This window comes from Chaetodon trifascialis, chromosome 10 (genome assembly GCF_039877785.1).
Source record: "Chaetodon trifascialis isolate fChaTrf1 chromosome 10, fChaTrf1.hap1, whole genome shotgun sequence".
NCBI classification, from domain to species: domain Eukaryota; kingdom Metazoa; phylum Chordata; class Actinopteri; order Chaetodontiformes; family Chaetodontidae; genus Chaetodon; species Chaetodon trifascialis.
This window is the reverse complement of record NC_092065.1, coordinates 18,251,742-18,272,745: the sequence shown is the minus strand read 5'-3', so window position 1 is coordinate 18,272,745 and position 21,004 is coordinate 18,251,742. Positions and strand designations below refer to the sequence as shown.

Here is a 21,004-nt window from a genome sequence, read left to right as displayed (position 1 = left end):
AAGATCTAAATAGAACTGTGCACTCAATACTAGCGTAATTCCAGCTTGATATAATTGTAATATTTAAAGGTTAGTCCTAAGGCTGATTTAGTTTTTTGCAACAAGCAAGGACTTTTGCTTACGCCTTGACTGATAATGCCCCTGTGCGTAGGATTGGAAATTGGTCACTTTAGTGCCATCTAGTGGTGGTATTGAAAAAAAGAGACTGGCTGATGGTAATGCATGCTGGAATTAATTACTAAGTAGAAATTAATAACCATGCATGCAATGGTCTAACTAAGATTGAAGCTGTAAAAAAAAGAAAAAGCTTTGTGAAGTGAGGTCTGTTTTTTGTTAAGACTTAAAGAGGGAATCTTTTCACTAACATTTGGTTGAGCAATGCTGAATGAAAGTGCGGCGTTTACTTGTACAGCAGGATTGAAACAATTATCTGTATTTCTATTTAATTTCAAGAAATTTTGTTGCACATGTTGATGGTCGGGCTGCACGGTGGTGCAGCAGGTAGTGCGCGTGCCTCACAGCAAGAAGGTTGCCGGTTCGATCCCCGGGTCAGGCGGGGCCTTTCTGTGTGAAGTTTGCATGTTCTTCCCGTGCATGCGTGGGTTCTCTCCGGGTACTCCGGCTTCCTCCCACAGACCAAAAACATGCTCATTAGGTTAATTGATGACTCTAAATTGTCCGTAGGTGTGAGTGTGAGTGTGAATGGTTGTTTGTCCTTGAATGTGGCCCTGCAATCGGCTGGCGACCAGTTCAGGGTGTACCCCGCCTCTCGCCCATTGTAGCTGGGATAGGCTCCAGCCCCCCGCAACCCCGAAAGGGATAGGCGGTATAGATAATGGATGGATGGATGTTGATGGTCTGTTATGTTGGTGCCATTTATTTTAGTTTTAATTTTTAATTGACAGTCCTCCTCTTACTCTATAATGCCTATAGCTCTTCAGAGAGCCATTTGTTTCTGTTGGTACAACATGACTAAAATGGCGTGAAGCGTGACTCACTGTTTCATCCATATGCTCAGGGTCCCAAAGGAGAGAATGTTGGCTCCATCACGCAGCCTCTACCCAGCAACTACCTGATCTTCAGAGCAGCATCTGAGTCTGACGGTGAGGTTTATGTGTGGCTGTTTTAATGAGCGTAATCTATTGAAGGCGCTCCTTCCCATCTCTAAAATGCACCTGTCTCTCCAGGTCGGTGCTGGATGGATGCCTTGGAGCTATCTCTCAGCTGCTCCAGTCTCTACAAGCTGACAGCCAAAGCTGGGAGGGAAGCAGATATCAGCACGTCTTCAGAGTCCTCCCATATACTCCACCTGCTGCAATCTACTGCACTTAGTGATACAGAGCTGCTGCAGTAAGCAATACGTTCATACAGCTGCACACACTGAGAGCTTCTCACATATGATTGAGCACCATCTTACCTTTCTGGTCATTAACAGTCGTGTGTGAGTTTAATCATAGTTGTAAGTAGAAAGCTGCATTTAAAAACAAATAGCAAAATATGGAAGAGCAGTCAAGAGTGTTCAAGCAGCTTTTTGCTGTGCTGTGACATCAATACAAACACACGGCAGCATTATGGGAAAATAGGTGGTCCTGCATTTATTATTCATATTCAAGCCTCGAGTTTAACGGTTGCCCTAGGTAACCAGCTCTGGATTAGTCTTCTGGCCCTGTTGAAAACCATGTTTCCTGTCTGTGCCTTTGGTGTAGAATAGAAAGGTACATAGAATCTTGAAGTCCTGATTAACTTAGTGAAAAGATGAAAGATGCACCACCGAGTCCTCTCTGCATCTGCTCGTATTATCATGTAGGAGGCAGCCACTGCAGCCACTCTGCGTATTGTAGTTGATATACCCTTGAAAATACACTACCCTGCAAATGGAGTCTAAATTTAGCTTGCTTATGCTAAAATTAGTCTGTCACTGTTTTATTTTGCTTTATAAGTGCAGCTGAGCCACGTGTGTCATTCATGCATATGTGTCAGTCTACCAGCATGTATTCAGTGTATGTGTGTCACGCACACATACACATTTGTGGCGCGCCGTTTTTCATTGATGAAATGTGGCATAATAGCATAGCAGCAGTGTGACGCTTCTCTGCTGTGCTGGAACAGTGTGAGCATAGTGTGAATGTTGCCCTACTTTAAGCCCGTCATGTAATAATTTTTTTCCCCACATTTTAACATTGGAGCCTTTGCTTTGTGGAGTGTATGAAGCAGTGCCTTGTGAGCAGGGTAAAAGTCTGCTTTGCTGGTCTCTGGATGGAATATTTATTGTAGATAGATTATTTGAGTGTAGAAATATCTTCCAAACAGCAAGTTATGTTGTCAAAGAAACCACTGAGGCGTTTAATGCCCTCTAAAACTTTTCAGTCTTATTTTGTGTTTACATTTAAATGACCTAGAAAAATATTCAAAATACAGCTTTAAGAGCAGAGTCTTAAAGTGACAGACTGCCAAATAGTCGCCTGAAGAGTGACAATGCTGATGGAGAAAGGGAACGCAGCTGCTTTTCATAACCAAGGCAGCCAACGCCCATCAGGTGGTGCACAGTAGGAGACTGTGACCTCTGAATGTGGAACCAAATGAATGTGATGAGGAGCATTACATGGGAAACAGATAATGTGGACGTTTGTGTGTGTGCATGATTCAGTTGGGCAATCCACTGATGGTTGCTTAACAAGAATGATATAAAACTATCAGCCACACCAAATGTTGTAATGCAACCTGCATCCCATCCAGGGTGTGTATGTCGTTTCTATTAATAGTTAATATTTGTCTGCTTCTGCTAGTGACTCTGCATGTTTGTATTTTTAACAGTCTTGTGTTGTTATTTATCCATCATAGTTATTTTCTCATTTCGTTTTGAAAGTGTGCATCCCTGTTTGCGTTTAGATCCTATATGAGATATCCCTTGCCTCCCCACCCTCCTCCTCCCCTTACCTCCCCCGATGGCTGGACCCGCCCTCTGGCCATCCATCCCAGCTTGCCCTCCTCTCCTGCTCCTCTCCCGGCCAATCACGGCAGCCCGTAAGATCATGTGACAGACAGAGGAGCAGGAAGACGGAATAGAGTGTGAACCATACACCGCCCAGAAAGAGACGGCAGCAGCGCAGCCGTTACAAGCCAGCACACAAACACACACACATACACACACATGGGCACACAGACATAAATATGCACACACACATTCAGGAAGCAGGCGTGCCAGAGTCGAGGAAACAAAACTGCACCTTTTAGCCAGTGGATTGAAAACATGTACGCACACAGAGGAGAGGAGAGGAGATAAGGACAGACTGCGCCTGTGCTTGGATTCACTGGTAACATCATCGGTGGTGTTTTGATTCCTGAGGAAGAGTTGGTCTGTATGCTGTATGTCTCTTAGGTAAGGAAAGCTGCTTCTGTTCCAGGGCGTGTTTGGCTTAATAAATAACATCACTGGTTAGTTAGTGATTCACAGAGTGTGCAGGAATGTGACTCTTCTGGTCTGTCGAGCCCTCTGGCATTTTGAAAATTGAGCTCTCTTCCATGGTTGTTGCAAATAAGCTGCTTCCTTGTTTTCTGTGACCATGAGCCCATTACTGAATGTTGATTTGAAAGCATATGACACTACCTTTATCTTCCACTATCTTAATGCTTGTCTGTATTTGTTATGGAAGATTTGTGAAATATCTGACATAAAACCGTTGAGTATGCATATGATGATTACTTGCTTTAGTGTCTGTCTGTTTTTGGACGAGCGCACCCGCCAGACACGCAGACGTCCACTGTCTGACTTGTAAAATGGCTGTGGGATTGAATCCATGATGTTCCTTTTTAACTATCGATTTCACCCTCCCCTCTCTCAGTCTCACTTCTCTTTTCTTTGGCCATTTAGAAGCTGATGCATGACTTTCTTCCCTGTGATTCTCTTTTTTCTGCTCTGTTCTGGTTGTTAGAGTTTGGACAGATCTGAAAATTAACATCCGCCAAGTGCCAAATGCGAGTAAATTATGGGTTAGGCAGAAAAATAAATTGGTCCTCAGCCAGGTGGCAGGTAAATAATAGGAAATCACAGTGCAGGTGAGGTTTACTTTGCTGTGTGTTTTTATGTGTATTGGCTGAGACTCATGTGAGCCTCACTGTCCGCTGTGCCTATTGTGGTGTCAGCAAAGCAAATCAAAGCAGCTTTGCACACTGTATTGCATCGACTCTGCGCGCTGGCAGCAACACGTAACCTAAGACTGTCACAGTTCTTTGATGGACCCTCACTGTGCGCCATTGCTACAGTTATCTAGTATCAGTGATTGTGCTGGTAGCATTTATCCGTGGTAAGCAGCATTTCACACAACTGTGCTCTGAAGAAAGCAGGAAGGTGCTGTAGTAACACTGCATGAACTGGGGCTTTTTACTTCTCTGTGACAGTGAACACAGTCCTCGGCCTTTCAGTTGCAATTGTGCTGATCTAGCCATGCTACAGCTGGCTAAAGTAGCTCCATTACCCCTTATAGTTCACACTTTCAGGCAACATACTGATACTCTCACATGCTGGCAGGGGGAAGGCTTGGACGTGTCTGTTTACCTCGATAAACAGAGACAGGCAGTGTCTCCATTTATCTGTTTATGCATTATTTATGCTTTTAAAGGCATGATTTTATTTTTTCACTTGACTGAGATGGAGCTCAGTTTGAGCCATGTTGTATAGGACTGCAACTAATGATAGTTTCATCACAGATTCATTCGCTGATCATTTTTTCCATTAATCCATCAATTGATTGTTTGGTTTGTAAAAATTCTAAAAAAAAAAATAGTGAGAAATGTTGTCGCACCTACCCACAGTGACGCCTCCACAATGCTTATTTTGTCCAACCTAGAGTACAAACCTCAAAATTAAGAATTTAGATTATTAAAGCAATTAAAAGGAAAGGTGTCAAATCCTCACATTTGTGAAGCTACTAAGCCATTGGCATATAGAGCAAAAAGTTGTAAATTGTAGCTGTAAAATGATAAATGAGTGTGTGCGTGTATGTAAAGTGCATACATATGCACACTTTTCCCTGTTTGTGTCCCCCAATCATAGTCACATACAGACCAGGTGAATGGGAGGTGTGGGATGAAGGAAGATAAGGATGAGATGAGGTGGTGTGGTCTGGTTGTCCTGGCAACCAGATATGTCAGACTTACTAAACACATCCAGACCCTCCAGGTCAGCCAGGTTTTTACAGCGGATAGTCTGTAACACAGTGGGCTTCCTCATCACAGCTGTGAGGAGGAGGATACTCGAGAACATCATACATTCAGTCCACATTTAAAGGCCACTTCAGAGCCTGGAAGCTTCAAAGGAATTAAATTCTGCACCATGTTTGAGCTGTTTGTAGATTGCCTGACTGGAGAGGCAGTGATCAAAGCGTTGACAGCACAGAAGTAAAATTAAGCAAGATGTTTGCAATGCCATGTGACATTTCTGATCTCTAAAGCCTAATCATGGTTATTAATACGTCCTCAAGCTTCCACACTCATTTAGATTATCTCTAGTAATGAGATAATGCAACCATAAGTCAAACAACAGCTCATGCACATATTTACAGAAGCACCTTATTTCAATCGTGTTATCTGTCATCATGCAGTAGGAATGAAACAGTTGAAAGTTGCTTGATGTTGTTTTAACCTTGGTGTTCTCTTCTCTTTTCATTTTAGGTTAAATGACACTGTGCTGCTGGGCAATCACCACATGGAGCATGACGGCTTTTCAGACAAATCTGAGCGCGAGGCTCATGATGACTGGGACACTACGGCCAATGAGAACGGTGGAAGGCTGACGGAGGAGAGCGACATGGACCAATCAGACGAGCCGTCCCCCGGCCCGCAGGCCACAGCCTATGTGGAGCAGAGCACAGAGGAGATGGCTGAGGTGCGGTGCTGAGTTTACAGCTGCAGTGTTTATTAAGGGAGCTCTGTCTGGTTTTGTTTGAGGCATAGCCACCATAGCTCATAGCTAGTAAGCACTTCCTCTCACTTGCTCTGGCCCAATATTAATTAAAACTTATCTAGTTGCCTTTGAGAAATTCTCTTTTTGCTTCTCCCGCTTGTCTTAACTGAGGTTTCTGACCAGAGAGCCACCAATGTGACTTTCTGCTGACCTCACTCGTGTGTGTATGTTACTCCAGGCTGGGGAGGCGTCCCAGGTGGAGACTGTATCAGAGGAGAATAAGGGTCTGATCTGGGGGCTGCTGAAGCAGCTCCGGCCAGGCATGGACCTCTCTAAGGTGGTGCTACCGACCTTCATCCTGGAGCCACGTTCTTTCCTGGACAAGCTGTCTGACTACTACTACCACGCTGATCTGCTCTCACAGTCCGTAACTTAACATCACTGTGCTTTGTTTGTGTCCATTGAAATGTGCACATATTAGTATTTTCCTTCGATGAAGACTGGAATTATTATCTACGTTCTTCTCTCATCATCTTCTTTCCTGCCACAGAGCTGCGCTGGAGGAGAGTGCATACGGTCGGATCAAGCAGGTGTTGAGATGGTACTTGTCTGGCTTCTACAAGAAGCCGAAGGTAAGATTCATTCACTGCTGTCCCACTTGGCTCATTGTTATTATAGTAGCCCAAATATAGGACATTAAGAAAATACTGTAAAACAAAATAACAGTGACATAGACAAAATTTTCAAATGAATGAATTAGTATTATTGCTAAAATACAGTAAACATAAATAGCTGTAGCTTGGTGGTCTTTCTTGCCTGCTTTCAAAGCTTTTAGCTGAATAACAGCTCTGTTCATGGCCATTCCTCCATGAAGCGGTCATTTTGGGGGCACCGGAAGATTTCCTCTGAATGTTTGCATTTTTCTGACTGTCCCTTTGGGGCTACCATCCTCTAACATGACATTCTGGGACACTGTATTTCTTGGCCATCTAGACAAATGCTGTTCTAGACAAATGCATTAAAAATGTCAGGAGACTCTTCCCATTTGTTTCCTCCCATAAGGAATTTATTTCCTCAGCAAAACACCAACCATGAGCCAGCGGATAACGCCTGTAGATTAATCTACGCTTACTCTGCACTTTTTGGGCCGGCAACCTCCAAGTGACTCGCTGGAGATGGATGGGTTGAAACTTATCATTTTTAGGACATCTGCTAAACTGCCTGCCTAGAGTGTTGTGCATTATTTCCTGTTGAATTATTGAGTCCAGACAAGTCCATGGCCATGACTTAACTTTTTGAATCTCAGGCCAGTTTGCTCCATTGATCATCTGCATTGCAATTGGTCCTCAGCAGCAGGTGTTGGTTAAGAAACTATAACTTCTAGCTGTAACAGAACTAACACTGCTGTGTGTGTGACCATTTTCCAGGGTCTGAAGAAGCCTTACAACCCAATCCTGGGGGAAACATTTCGCTGCTGCTGGCTTCATCCTCAAACCGACAGTTGCACTTTCTACATAGCTGAACAGGTTAGACCAGACTCACAGCTAGACTGTGTAAATACACAGGACACGATTCATCCGCTGTGTGAAAAATTTCTGCACAATTTAACAAATGCACAGAGCACACACCTGTGAAATGCAGCAAGGGTAAAGTTAATATGTGCGAGAGGGTTGACATTTCTCTCTCTGTCTCTCCCCCCGCCTGCCAGGTGTCCCACCATCCACCCATCTCAGCCTTTTATGTCTGCAATAGGAAGGATGGATTTTCTATCAGTGGGAGCATCTTGGCCAAGTCCAAGTTCTATGGTACACAGCATACATGTGTAATTTCTTTGTCATAGCTGAAGGATCGGCATAGACCAGCACACACATCATTGGATTCCTTTGTATATCTTTGTAGTTATGAGGAGAATTGATTCTCCAGCTCTTTGATCCACTGTGTCTCTGTTCATGTGCTCTTGTAGGTAACTCTCTGTCTGCTATTCTGGATGGCAAAGCCAGGCTGCTGTTCATGAGCAGGGGTGAGGAGTATGTCATCACCATGCCCTACGCTCACTGCAAAGGTAATGGATCGACTGTGAATGATGATAGCTGTCACTACTAATCTATTCATGTACCTTGTTGCTATGTTAACGATGGCAGTAGGTTTCCAAGTACTGTACAGAAAGGATAGGGTTGAATGATCACTCAGCAGTCTCAAGGAGCCAGATAGGACATTGTAGCTGAGTGGATGAATGAATGAATGACTGCTTGAGGTTCTTTATGGATCTCTGACCTGCCTGCATAGACTGTTAAATAAGTAAGTCAGATAGTGGTCTGATCATCAAATCTCACACATGGATGACAGTCTGTCAAGTCTCCGGACTTCCAACAGGACCATCTACATTCTGTTAATTGATGTGCTGTTTATCCAATGCAGTAAGACTGTCTGTGTCTCCTGTAGGTATCCTGTATGGCACTATGACACTAGAGCTGGGTGGGAAGGTTACCATTGAGTGTGAGAAAACCAAATGTTTCACAGAGCTGGAGTTCAAACTCAAGGTATATTTGACTTTGTTTCCATCTGTACTGTTTGTAAATTGATACTGTACATCCTGAGTTCGACAGTGGTTATAAAGGTGTTGCACTTTGCTCACTGCAGCCTTTCCTTGGAGGCTCCTGCTCTGTGAATCAGATCAGCGGGAAGATCTCTGTCGGAGAGGAGCTACTGGCCACCGTTGATGGACACTGGGTGAGAACCTTTATCCAGCTTTTTTATCCGTACTGCCAACTAACTCACTGCCACTTGGTATTCAGTAATTCTCTGTAGTTATTGGATGCAGAACTGGTAATTTGAGATGTAGGAGCAGCAGGGAGACAGAGGGTTTGAAAAAGCAGAGAGAAGTACGCGGAGGTTTGAAAATATGTTCATTTTACATTCTGGGAATTGTTAACAGAAACCATAAATATTTTCCAGTGTGTCTAGAGTTGCCAGGAGGAGACAAAATAACAAGAGACCGGTGTGGTGAGTTGCTTTGATTGATGGGACTGAACTTTTTGTTGCCTTTGTGTTGTATTCAGGACAGTGAGGTGTTCATTCATGAGAAGCGCTCGGGACAGCGGGAGACATTGTGGAACCCGAGCCCAGACATTCGCAGCAGCCGCCTCAAGAGACAAGTGGTCCAGATAGACCAGCAGGGAGAGTTTGAGTCTGAAAGGTAAATCATGTGCGATTACTTCCTAATTTAATTCATGTGTCACCCATACTGCATCTGTCAGTATTGTTAAAGGTCCAGTGTGTGCGATTTAGGAGGATCTATTGAGAGACATTACATTTTCAGTAGTGTACAATCACCTATAAATGTGGGTTTTCATTTAATATTTTTCATATTTTCATATTTGTACAGTAGCCCAGAATGGACAAACCAAGCCCTGCCTCCAGAAAGCTCCTTTTGCATTTTTTGCACTTTTAGCTGCCACTGCACATTCTCTCCCACGCTTCAAAAGAAAGTGTGAGAGGATGGGTACTCAGTTGGTTGCAATCTACAACCTCACCACTAGATGCCACTAAATCCCACATACTGGACTTTTAAGCTGATGGTAGTTAATTGGAAGTAACAGGATAAAAGATCCCTCTCACAGCAGAAATCTTTTGCGGTTAAACACAGGCTTAATTAGTAATTAGGAATAACATCCATTTAGGTGTGTCAGTGTGTCATGTCAGTGAGCCACAATATCCATGGCTCTGGGACTGACACACCTAAATGAAATGCTGCCGTTACTGTGCTTGACAAGGTAAACTGTCCACTGTGACCCGTGTACAGTATGTCTGCCCCTCGTGTTCATGGAATTTGAATATGCTCTTGACAGACTGTGGCAGCATGTGACCAGTGCCATCATGGATCGGGACCAGCTGCGGGCCACCCAGGAGAAGTTTGTGCTGGAGGAAGCTCAGCGGAAAGAGGCCAGAGAGAGAGGAGACAAACCCTGGAACCCCCGACTTTTCCACCAGGACCCCGTCACCTCCGAGTGGACGTACAAGCACATAGAGTATGAACACACACTCACACCAAGCAAATAAAACATAGGACATGGCACATGCTGTTCTCTTATTAATTTACTTCAGGTCAGTATAACAAGCTGCTAGAATAAGAGGAAAAAGATTAAATTACACCACACCCTCATTTTAATATGTATTATATATTATATCAATATATTGTTCTGTTTGGCAGGATGCGGGCATGGGACCCTGAGCGCTGTCTGGTTCAGTTTGAGAAGGATGGAGTGATTCAGACACATGAGAAAAGCCAGTGGCAACACAATGGACTCTCCTATAGCCACAGCTGGGCCAGCCAACAAAAGGTTAGCCAGACCGATCACACACCTCAAAGCTAGAGCTATAGTGATATATTATTAATGGATGTGTCATTGACATTTAATCAAAATGAAAGCTGCACTCCTTCCTGTCAAGCCAGACTGCACCGGTTCCACAACCACTGACTTCTTTCTCACTCATTACTCGCTGCAGTGACACCCAGACAGCTAAACCCTGTCTTTATTCAACTGTTACCATGTTGTGTCAGCTGGCAGCTCCCTGCCTTTTAGTCTGCAGTGATGTTTGAATGACCTAATGTAAGACTGTTCTGCCTCCTCCCAGGCTGAGGTGAATGGGAAACGTAGGAAGGCCAGCAGCCAGCCATCCAGCTGCAGCCAGAACACCGAAAGCAGCAGCACCACACCTGAGCCCACACATGAGTCCTCAGACAATGAAGGTGAGTCACACACATGCACACACACACTCAAAAGCAGACAGAATCTTAAACTGCACGACCTGAGTCTTCTGTTATTGCCTGTCATGTGCCCAGGGTTCTCAAACCAGTGTGCACGGTGCAATAAAGAGGTGAAGGACATCGCTCTGATAGAGGCCTCCATCACATCTATACAGAAGACACAGCAAGACATCCAGAGGTGAAAATAACGCACTCGTGTGGGGGGATTTAGAGTAGCATCATGTCTTCACATGGCCCTTGAATATGTTGATTTTGGACCCTGTGTCCAAGACTTGAATATATATGTTTAGGACAGGGATAGTGTCAGAGAGTTTAGAGGTTATGACATTCATTCAAAATCAGAATCACAAAATAATATCCACAGTTAGTTCATATCAGTGTCAGTTTGAGAACTGTCAGATTTCCTTAAGAGGGATGTTTCTGATGTATTTGAGGTTTTATTTTGATCATTTAGACTTAATTCCTGCATTATTTAAACACACGCTCACTCTGACCCTTCTCTCTCCCTGTAGGAACCTGGTGGCTCTGAGTCGTCAGCTGGCTCATCAGAGGGCGACAGACGACGGCGTGTCGTTGACAGGTCGCCACTGTCTCATCCTCTGTGTTCTGCTCCTCTCACAGCTCCTCCTCAACTACGTCTTCACCTGAGCCCCACTCCTCAGCGGGGAAGGAGTTTCCCTCCGGCACTGATCTGGCATAGGCTCCCCCCAAAAAGCACAGACTCTAATCAGCAGACGAGGGCAGAGAGCCCAGATCAGTGGTAGGAGGGTAACTTTACCCCTTTTTGTTTCCTCTAAGAGGGGAGGAGCACAGACATTATAGCAATAAACACAGCCACCGCCTGTCAGTCATCTGCAGAGAGGAACGGCACCCCCTAGTGTAGCCAGACTGAAACAGCACCGGCACCCATGCACTTTGGACAGGAAAGGAGGGATGAGATACAAGCACGGCTCAAAAAGATTTTGAATAAAAAAGATGAAATGGAAAATGAAAAAAAAAAGAAATGACAGAGAGGATGTTTCACCATTCCTTAGTGTCTTTTTATATTACCCTGCAATACTGTCTGTCTGTTAGTGTGCCATGTGTGTTGTTTGTACCTATAGTACAGTAGGCCCCATGGGCACAGGCAGATCACCGCTTGGACTTCTCCTACTCCCCTTCCACTCCAGATTTTTGGGCCTTAACGCTGAAGCCAAAAAGAAGAAGAAGAAGAAAACTACGACGCGTATAAGCGAAGAAGGAATATCTTCCAACAGTGCAATTCTGTGTGTTTTGTATTGATGTACGCTCAAATACACTCTGTCTCATCTTTTATTGATGATGATTTTACCAAAACAGTATTTTATAATCCGAAAGGACAAAGAGTACTTGTTTACAAGGAGCACTGTATGTGTTTGTAGTGACACATGGGAAGGAAGGAGAATGGGAATGAGGCAGGGCAGAGAGCCAAACAGAGTGTCTTTGTATTTGTGTGCCTGTAGTGCTGTAACAGAAGGGATAATAGCATAGCACTGCTTTGGTCTAGACCATGACACTAGTGTGTACAATCAGTTACGTAGAAAAGCAGCATGTGGAGGACGGGACAGAGGGAACGAGTGGGGGGGAAAACAAGAAAACAATTGAATACTTTGGCCTAATAGAAGGAGTTTGTGTGTACATCTAGGTCCACAACATGTTCAAGTGACTGTTTTAAGATGTAAACACTGTAATGAGTTTTTTCTTTTAATCAATTTGTATATATTTCTGTGTTTCCAAAAGAGATTTCAGAATGTATTTATTGGGTGATTAACCTTGACTTTCCTAATCTAATTCAGCTTGGAGGACGGAGACCAGGGGTGACAATCGCTCTCCCAGGGGTGTGTATGTGTGTGCGTCAGTCAGTGTGTGTGCGTGTCAGTCAGTGTGAGGGAGCACATGTGTGCGAGTAAGCCATTATGGTTGTGCTATACGAAGCCATGCCTGTGATCTTGGCTTTTACTGGTTTTAAACCCTTTGATTTTCAGTCTCCATTGCCAGTGCTAATCTACCCAATGGGAGAATGGGAGAGACTTGGGGAGCACAAAGAAGGAAGTCGACTCTTTGAATGCTTTTATTTACACCTTAATCTGTTTATTCTTTTCATTCATTTCCTGTTTTCTACTCTACTGCCATGTTGTAGGGATTCTACATACCAGATATTTTTGTCATATGGAATGAAACTACAGAGAACATGACGTTGCCCGATGTTTTCATTCATACCTGTTGCATACTGTATCACTACAGTAAACATTTTAACCTTGCCTTTGCCTTTGGATCTCATTATTGTCTTTATCATAGAAAAATGTATCAGCTGCTGTACAAAACAAGAAATACTTCGCTTAACAGAGGAAAACTGTTTCAGCTGAGGTCAAATATTCTCCACCAGAGGGCGGTGTTGATTTGGGTAAACTAAGATCTCTGAACTGGGTCTGTTCTGGGTATTTGTCACATTTGTAACTGTAAAAGTAATTCTCTTTACAGAACCCGACTGCAGCAGTCAACCTGAAAACTCTTCCAGGTGTTGAATGCAAATGTTAGATGAGACAAAACTAGCGGGAACTGGGAACTGGGAACCAGGCGACAAAGATCCTGATGGTAGCCCAAACACAAGACTTAACAACGTTGGTGGCAACATTTTTCTTCAAACTACATGAGATTTGAGCTGAGTGGTTGACATTAACTGCAGAGCCCTATCACAGGCCTGAGAGTTGAACCTGAGCAGGTGAAAATCTCTTAGTAGACACCACATGGATCAACATCTCTGCCACACACACAGGCTTAAGCTCCTGTGAGGGGTCAGATCGTGTTTAGGAGCCTCTTCACAATGCAGGAGGCCTGCAGAGTGACAGACGGTCAAGTGCTATGAACATACAATGCAGTCAGTTACTCTTATGTTTTAAGAAGAAGGAAAAGCATTCACTGTAAAGGTGATCTTATTTATTTATCTTTTTAAAGAATTACACATTACCAAGGTTTTAGAAAAGAGCAGAATGCCAATAGTTGGAAATTTCAAAATATAATGCTAAACAATGAATAACAAATAATGTCAATTTTATAGTTTTCTCAGTTTAATCGCAAATTCAGTCTGTTGTGTCAGTTGCCAGCCTGTTCATTCCTCTAGCTTCTACGTGAGCCGATTTGAATGATGCCATCGTGGCGACGCAGACTCCTGTCTGTGTGATGAGGCGAATACCCGGCATTTCAAAGCGTCAGGTCTATCCAAACAGAGATTAATCTCCAGAAGTGGAATGTGTTTGTGGTTTATTGCTCACTGTAGCTACCTACAGCCTTTATGTGTGACTCAACCTGATCTGAATCCCCCTTCTGTCACTAATAACACTCAGTTGTTAGAAACCGCCAGCCCTGTATTACACCAAGAGCTATAATGATACTCCAGATATGAACACCGCCTGTAGCGATGCCACATTGCACTGCAGATTTTGTCTTAAAGTCACTATGAAAGCAACCAAATGAGTTTCCTGTAATGCCATAATCTTGCAGTGAACAGGTTTAGCAGCAGAACAAGTACATGAAGGTGGTCGGGATTTGGGGTCCTGCTCAAAGACCCCATGGCAGGGCGGATATTTGGACCCGAAATGTTCTCACTGTGTCACCCTGATACTTCCTATGACTGAATCACAGCAGCTCATGCCTAACAATGGATCTAAACCAGTAAATCCACATTTCTACCATCTCTTCCTGAAATCTTAAGGTAGTCAAATGTTTTGATTTCTGTTCTGAAACAGGGTGATGAATAGGGTCAACGCAGCAGAGTGGGCTGATTGGTAGCCGAGTAAAGATCAAGGAATAATCTCCTCCATGGCTTATTTCTATTCTCCAGTTAGCTGGATGTTTGAGTGGGTGCACACTGGACCATTGTATTATCCGACTGGGGGTGACGGAAGGAGCCACAACCCAAATTAGGCCAGAGGAGAGTGCGTGTGTGTGTGTTTATTTTCCAGGCAGTAAGCACTCCATCAAAGCAGGTTCCTCTCCATGTGTGTGACTGAGCCTGTAACAGTTTCCCTGCTCTGGATCCCTGTTTGTCTGTCTCCATGTGCGTCGGTCTGTGTTTGTTTCTCCTGGCACTGGATGAGCGAGTGCTGCTCTCTGATCAAATACCCGCACACCGCCAGCATCAACGAACACACTGGGGGGAGCATTCAAACAGCGCTGAGTCACATGGAAGTGGAGGAAAAATAGCTCAAGAAGACTAAATTGGTTTTTCAAACGTTTATTTTCTTGTAGTCAAAATGTTTCTCATAATTTTGTTCCTGATATTGAAAAAAAAATGAAAGGAACAATTCACCATTTTCAGAAATATGTTTTTTGTTTTTTTTTTCCTAGCAAGCACTTAGCTTAGCAATGGTTAGCCTACTCAAGCACAAAGACTAGAAAGAGCAGGGGAAAGCTGGCATGGCTCTGTTCAAAAATAACAAAATCCACCTACCAGCAACCCTAAAGCTTGTTAATAAACACGTTATGTCTTATTCATCTAGCTAATTCATGAAAAAACAAGTGTAAAACCATACCATTTGCTAAACAACCAGTGGAGACTAGAAGCTACACATTACACATTTTTAACATTTTTACATGTTAGTTTTTGTCTAGATAAAGAAAACAAACACGACATTACATGTTAATGAGCTTTAGAGGTGCTGGTGGCCAGATTTTGTTAACTTTGGACAGAGCTAGCCCTCTGTTTCCAGTCTTTATGCTAGGCTAAGCTAGCCTTAGCTAACCATCTGCTATCTGCTAGCTGCTTTACTGTGCGTGCAGATATAATAGCTGTATATATATTATATTATTATATTTTTTCATCTACATGAAACTCTTGGTAAAAAAAAGTGCATGTAGAATTCCCAAAATGTTCCCAAAACTATTCTTCTAAAGTTAAGATAACAGGAAACTGATTGGATTACGTAAATTTTTTTCTGTAATGGTTTATTTTCAGATATCATTTTGAATTGCTGTCATGCTTTGTTTTAAACTTTCATTCATCTAACTTTCAACATCACTGAGGCACACTTAGACAAAAATAATCCTTTTATTCTCTGAATATGATCCATGGCCTCCCCACTCTCCGCTCTGTGCTTTCTCCCCAGGTAAGAGAGCGAGCGGCCAGCTGCACCGAGGCGTGTCCTGCTTGTTTTGGCTGAAGGGCAGCAGGAGTCAGATCGGATGTTTGCTCTGTGGGTTGCCTCTGTTGCAGCTCAGGCCTGTCCTGAACAGGCAAGAGGGAGGCAGAGACAGAGGACTTGTCTGGACTTGCCTTTCAGAGAGCAGAGGAGAAGATGGAGAACAGAGGGGGGGAATTTGGCAGTCTGACGCAGCCCGAGGCAATGTGTGTCATGTGTCCACATCTTTGTCTTTGCTGTGCGAGATCACATGCTGTCAAGTTAAAAGGAAACCTTGGGGTTTTTTAAACCTACATCCTATTTTCACAGGTTTTTGTGTTGATGTTCACACTTAGTGTTCAAGCCTTGGTGCTCAATTCAGATTTATTGCTCAGATCTGAGCTGCATGTGCAGAAGAACAGTAACAGGTCATATGGTGTCACATGCAGCAGGCTGTTGTATTGAAGTAAGCCACTGAAGTCAGCGTTAATGGTTTCATTTATAATCCAAATTTTTTTATTGTGCTTTTTGTGGAGTAATGGCTGCTTCTTCTGAATGGCCTCACAGAAACAGCTTTCATCCAAAACTTCATGATGATGATGATGTTACTTTTAACCACTTTTGTCAGCGCCTTTCCACAAGAGTCTCGTGGCAAGACACTCAGCTCAGATCTATATGTGATTTAGGACCACATATGAAAGTGGCCCAAATCAGAGTTAAAATGTTTAGGTTCAGTGAGATTTACGCTGTTAACACTGTTAAGAAAAAAACAAAAAACAGGTCTGAGTCATATGTTCCGGCAGTCTGAACGTAGCATAAAGGGGACAACAGTTTTTGAAACTGGTCCAGTTTTGAGTGACAGTGCGGCAGCCAGCAGTGGGCTGCAATATATATCCAATAAAAGTGAGGGCCTGCCGGCATTATGCAGAGGACCCTGCAGAGAAATCAAACATTTCACTGCTGAAACAAAAATCCTGTTATGTAGGTGAACTTCTTTGCCAGCTAGTCTTTGTCTGGCTTTGACATCACTGGAATGTAAGTACAGTAGCTAAAGTACTTGAATCAAATCTCAAAGTACAAGTATTTTAACTATTTCTCCTTAATGCTACTTCATACTTTTGACAAAATCGTCTCCACTCAAGGTCCACTTTCTCACTTCTTTTGGAGCTTTCGACACTATCACCCAAAACACAGAACCCCACGGTGACTCTGCTGCCACTGATGTGCATGAAGTGGTGAATGCGAAGCACATTACAAAGGGTTTGGGTCAAAGCTCCTGTAAATGCAGTCCATTTAACATTTTACTGGGTCAAAATTTAAACTTTTGTACTTTCAATTGTGATTTTGAATACTGAGCTTTTACTTGTGCGGTCTTGCTACTTCTGATCATTTCTTCCAGAGTCATCTGACTAATGTTTTAAAGTTCTCACAATTGTTTTGGATTTGTTTTTAATCTTGTCATGTTTGAATGCCAGGGCTAGAGTAAAGCCAGTGCAGTAGGTTTATGATTCAACCTTATTCAGTTTTATGGAATTTAATCCAATGATTCATGTGGTACCAGCCGTCCTCCGCATTTGATTGCAGACCCTGATATGGCTCAGTATGTGATGATCTGTCAAACTGAGCCTGACCATCTCAGTCTCCTTGAGGGGATAATGAAACCAAACATTTTGTCTCCTAAATGAACCAGTTAATTTGCCGTTTGATGATTCAAAGGATGAATCATTGCATTTCACTATAAAAGCAAAAACGCTTTAAGACGAGTACCGATTTGTTGGCTGTACCAATGCCTGTCTGTCGGCGCGCCAACCACCCACAGCCTGTGATGTAATTGTAAGGGAAAAAGGATGTGGGGTGGTCTTCTTGTGCAGACAGGTAGACATGACCTGTTAAAACACAGACAGGAGGAGGAGGAGGAGGAGGAGGAGGAGGAGGAGGAGGAGGAGGAGGAGGAGGATTCAGGGAGGACCTTCTTCTTTTTTTTACCAGGGTGAAACATTCTCATGAACATTCGAGGTGACAAATGTCAAAAGGTGTGATAACGATCCGTCTCCCACTGAGTTCTAGTGTACGGAAATCACTACCAACCAGCAATTACATAACTTTCAAATACAATCATTACCGGTTGCACTGTGTAATACTGTGATTTGTTACCACAGTGACGGCGCTACCCGCCTGTCGGGTTTCCCAGTAGAGCTGCTGCTCTTGTCGAGTCTTGTCCCGCAGCACTCAGCCCATCCTACAGTTTCATGAGACAAACACACACTCGCTTTGAGGAGATTTATCACTACACACCCATCACCACCTCACTGTAACTTAAACTCTCCTTAAAAAAAAAAAAGGCCATCGTGTTCTGTCTGTTCAGACACAAAAAGAATGGATGTTACTCTGAGAAGAGAGAGGAGTCGAACATTTTTATCACCTCTCTTAAATATTTATGAACTTATGAACTAGAGGAGCGACCTTTGACCCATAGAGCATCTGTGCAATTATGCAGCCACATGAGGATGTACACTATCTATATATAGTTGTGGCAGCTATGTATGGAGCGTAGTGCTAAGATTGTGTTTGATCCTGTCTCTCTGTGTGTTTTGTTTACTTTTGTAGAAAGCCCATATTGACTGATCTCTGCTTCCTGCTTCCTGTCCGTGTCTGACTCTTTTGTCCTTTCAGCATTCGTCAGTTCCCCTAAATCGGAGAGGCTCGATCGTTCTGCGAACCCTCTCATTTGCTATCCAAGTTATTCTTTCCCTCTTCTCGTTTCCATCCATCAGTCAAACAGTTGCCAGTTGCTCATGATCTAATAAACAGGAGAGTGAAAGCTGTGACATGAGGTCACAGCTGGTGTGTGTGTATATACGTGCGTGTGTGTGTGTGTGTATGTTTGAAATCCTATACAGATGTCATGCTTGCTACCAGGATCATCGTTGGCATTAACACAGAAACACAGAGATGTGACTCAGGGGAGTTTGTTGCCAGTAGGTTGTTGTTTTATTCCTAACAAACACACTCCGGCCTCTGGACCGAATTTCCACATTGAAGACTGATGGCATGAAAGCCAGAGGAAGGGACAGTAAAATAAAGAAATCTCAGACACACAAAACCTTCAGTTTCCAAAAAACTGAACCTGTGCTCAGCCCTACACATGCAGACATGCAAGCCTCACTTTTACAGTGTGTGTAGCAGCTCACTATGGAAAGATAATAAATTGCATTGCACTCATACAAAGTACAGACAAGCACACACTGTACATGCACCCTTCAGATTTCCTACAGTAGAAGCCTTTGTTGCAGGCTCCACATCCTCTGAGACGAGATCCTGACCCTAGTTAGAGAGACAAGAAATGTGCGTGCATGTGTGTGTGCGCTGTCGTCCATGTGTATGCACACTGTATGTGGCCGGCCCACTCAGCTCTTCCATCCATAGGCCCAGATTCCAGTGGATCTCCCTGCTCGGGTGTTGGTGTGGGTTGTTGGGGTTGAGCAGGCTTTGAAGGAGGCTCCAGTGACTCATTACCCAACAATCCACCCACCCTCCATGTCCTCTACACCCCTCAAACATCTCCATCCTTGCCCCAGTCCCTGCCCCTTGTCCTCAGGCACAGATAGCCAACACACAGCTCCCTGCACACATGCATGTGTACACACACACACACACACACACACACACACACACACACACACACACACACACACACACACACACACACACACTCGTCAATCGTTGACTGAAGAAAAGAGATTCTGTTTCAGTAGAACGGGAATTGTGTGGACCGAACCGCTGTGAAAGACTCCTCTGTGTGTGTGTGTGTGTGTGTGTGTGTGTGTGTGTGTGTGTGTGTGTGTGTGTGTGTGTGTAGCAGAGGTGTGTAGAGTAGCCAAAAAGCTGTACTCGAGTAAAAGTACCGTTACTTTGCAAGTACTCAAGTAGAAGAAGTCATCAAAATAAGTACTTGTGATAGAGTACAAAAGTATTTACTGAGAAACTGACTTGAGTAGCAAATTAAATAAAAAAAAGAGAATGAAAAAACAATATTCTCAGTTTGAATCTCTCACCTGTGACGACAATAATATTGTACTCCATTACGTTCACCATTAAGTCATGATTTAAAAAAAAAAAAAAAAATCACATTCCTTGCTTGATATCTCCATCACAGACAGTCACAGATCAGGTGTGAGTCATGTGGAAGCATAGCTGTGGTAGGACGACAGCGTGTCAGCAGGCCTGGGACCAGCCGACCACCTGCCTCTTAACAAATATTTTTCTCTAAAAATCCATGGGAGAAAGAGTAAGATTAAGAACAATTTACTCAAAAAAAAAGTTACTCAAGTAAATGTACTTAGTTGTGCTGTGTGTCTTCACAGCCTCTGCTCAGTCTTTACAGCATGTGGAACGAGTTTTATCAGGCATCTCAGTTTTCATATTTAATGCTCTAACCTTTCATGTATAAACCTGACATCCTAATCTCTGCCTCCATCTGTCCTGTTGGAGGGATTTCTTCATGTTTCCTCAGGGGTTTTGTAAACCTACACCACCAACTCCTGTTCCCACAGCTCACACTGGTCATACCCCCACCTTTGACTGGTGTGAACACACATCTGCGTACCTCGTGGGGACCAAACCAGACATCTGTACCCATGTTTTAGCAATTGGTCCACGAGATTTGTATGTTTTTAACATACTGCTGGGTGTCTGCATACAGTGTGGTCATTAAAGATGACATCTGTAGGAGATGACATCATTTGGTCTTCCTGTCTGGAGCACAAAGAGCAAAATTAGATTTTGAAATACATACTGATTCACAAAACATTATAATAATTTGCCTCTGTATTCATGGGAAAAAGCTTCAAGTCGCTTCAATAGACTGTGTTTTGAAATGAATATCAAATGCAATGTGAACATTCTGGCTCACAGTCTGCGCCCAGACTCGTTCAATGTGAAAAAGGGTGGAGAGAACAAATGGAGTCAGTGAGGCTGCTGTGTATTGCATGAGAGCTGAATGACACATTTTGTGACTTACTGTGCTTCCAAACCTATTTAGCTGATGGTCCCACATTTTTACTAGTCAAAACAAAAGCCAGTTTTAAAGTTGTGATTGAAGGTAAAAGTTGCAGGTTTTCCAAATGAAAAGCTTCAATAAACAGCACAACTCAAGATGGGAATCTGTTTCTTTTGGCACGTAAATTACACCGCTGTGTG

The 21,004-nt window shown here is 43.4% G+C and overlaps 1 protein-coding gene across 3 annotated transcripts in view; it reads left to right on the top strand.

The window, feature by feature from the left end:
* osbpl5 (oxysterol binding protein-like 5) overlaps positions 1-12,949 on the top strand; it is a 48,044-nt gene extending 35,095 nt beyond the window's left edge. For all 3 annotated transcript variants that reach the window (XM_070971787.1, XM_070971785.1, XM_070971786.1), the window contains 16 exons: positions 1,019-1,103; positions 1,188-1,350; positions 5,671-5,884; positions 6,141-6,325; positions 6,453-6,534; positions 7,330-7,428; positions 7,611-7,707; positions 7,866-7,964; positions 8,345-8,442; positions 8,543-8,632; positions 8,962-9,098; positions 9,751-9,930; positions 10,113-10,242; positions 10,538-10,652; positions 10,746-10,848; positions 11,183-12,949. In XM_070971787.1, the coding sequence (XP_070827888.1) occupies positions 1,019-1,103; positions 1,188-1,350; positions 5,671-5,884; positions 6,141-6,325; positions 6,453-6,534; positions 7,330-7,428; positions 7,611-7,707; positions 7,866-7,964; positions 8,345-8,442; positions 8,543-8,632; positions 8,962-9,098; positions 9,751-9,930; positions 10,113-10,242; positions 10,538-10,652; positions 10,746-10,848; positions 11,183-11,318 (2,013 nt within the window). In that variant the 3' untranslated portion in view covers positions 11,319-12,949. The remainder of the gene's footprint in view (positions 1-1,018; positions 1,104-1,187; positions 1,351-5,670; positions 5,885-6,140; positions 6,326-6,452; positions 6,535-7,329; positions 7,429-7,610; positions 7,708-7,865; positions 7,965-8,344; positions 8,443-8,542; positions 8,633-8,961; positions 9,099-9,750; positions 9,931-10,112; positions 10,243-10,537; positions 10,653-10,745; positions 10,849-11,182) is intronic.
* Positions 12,950-21,004: the final 8,055 nt, after the last annotated feature.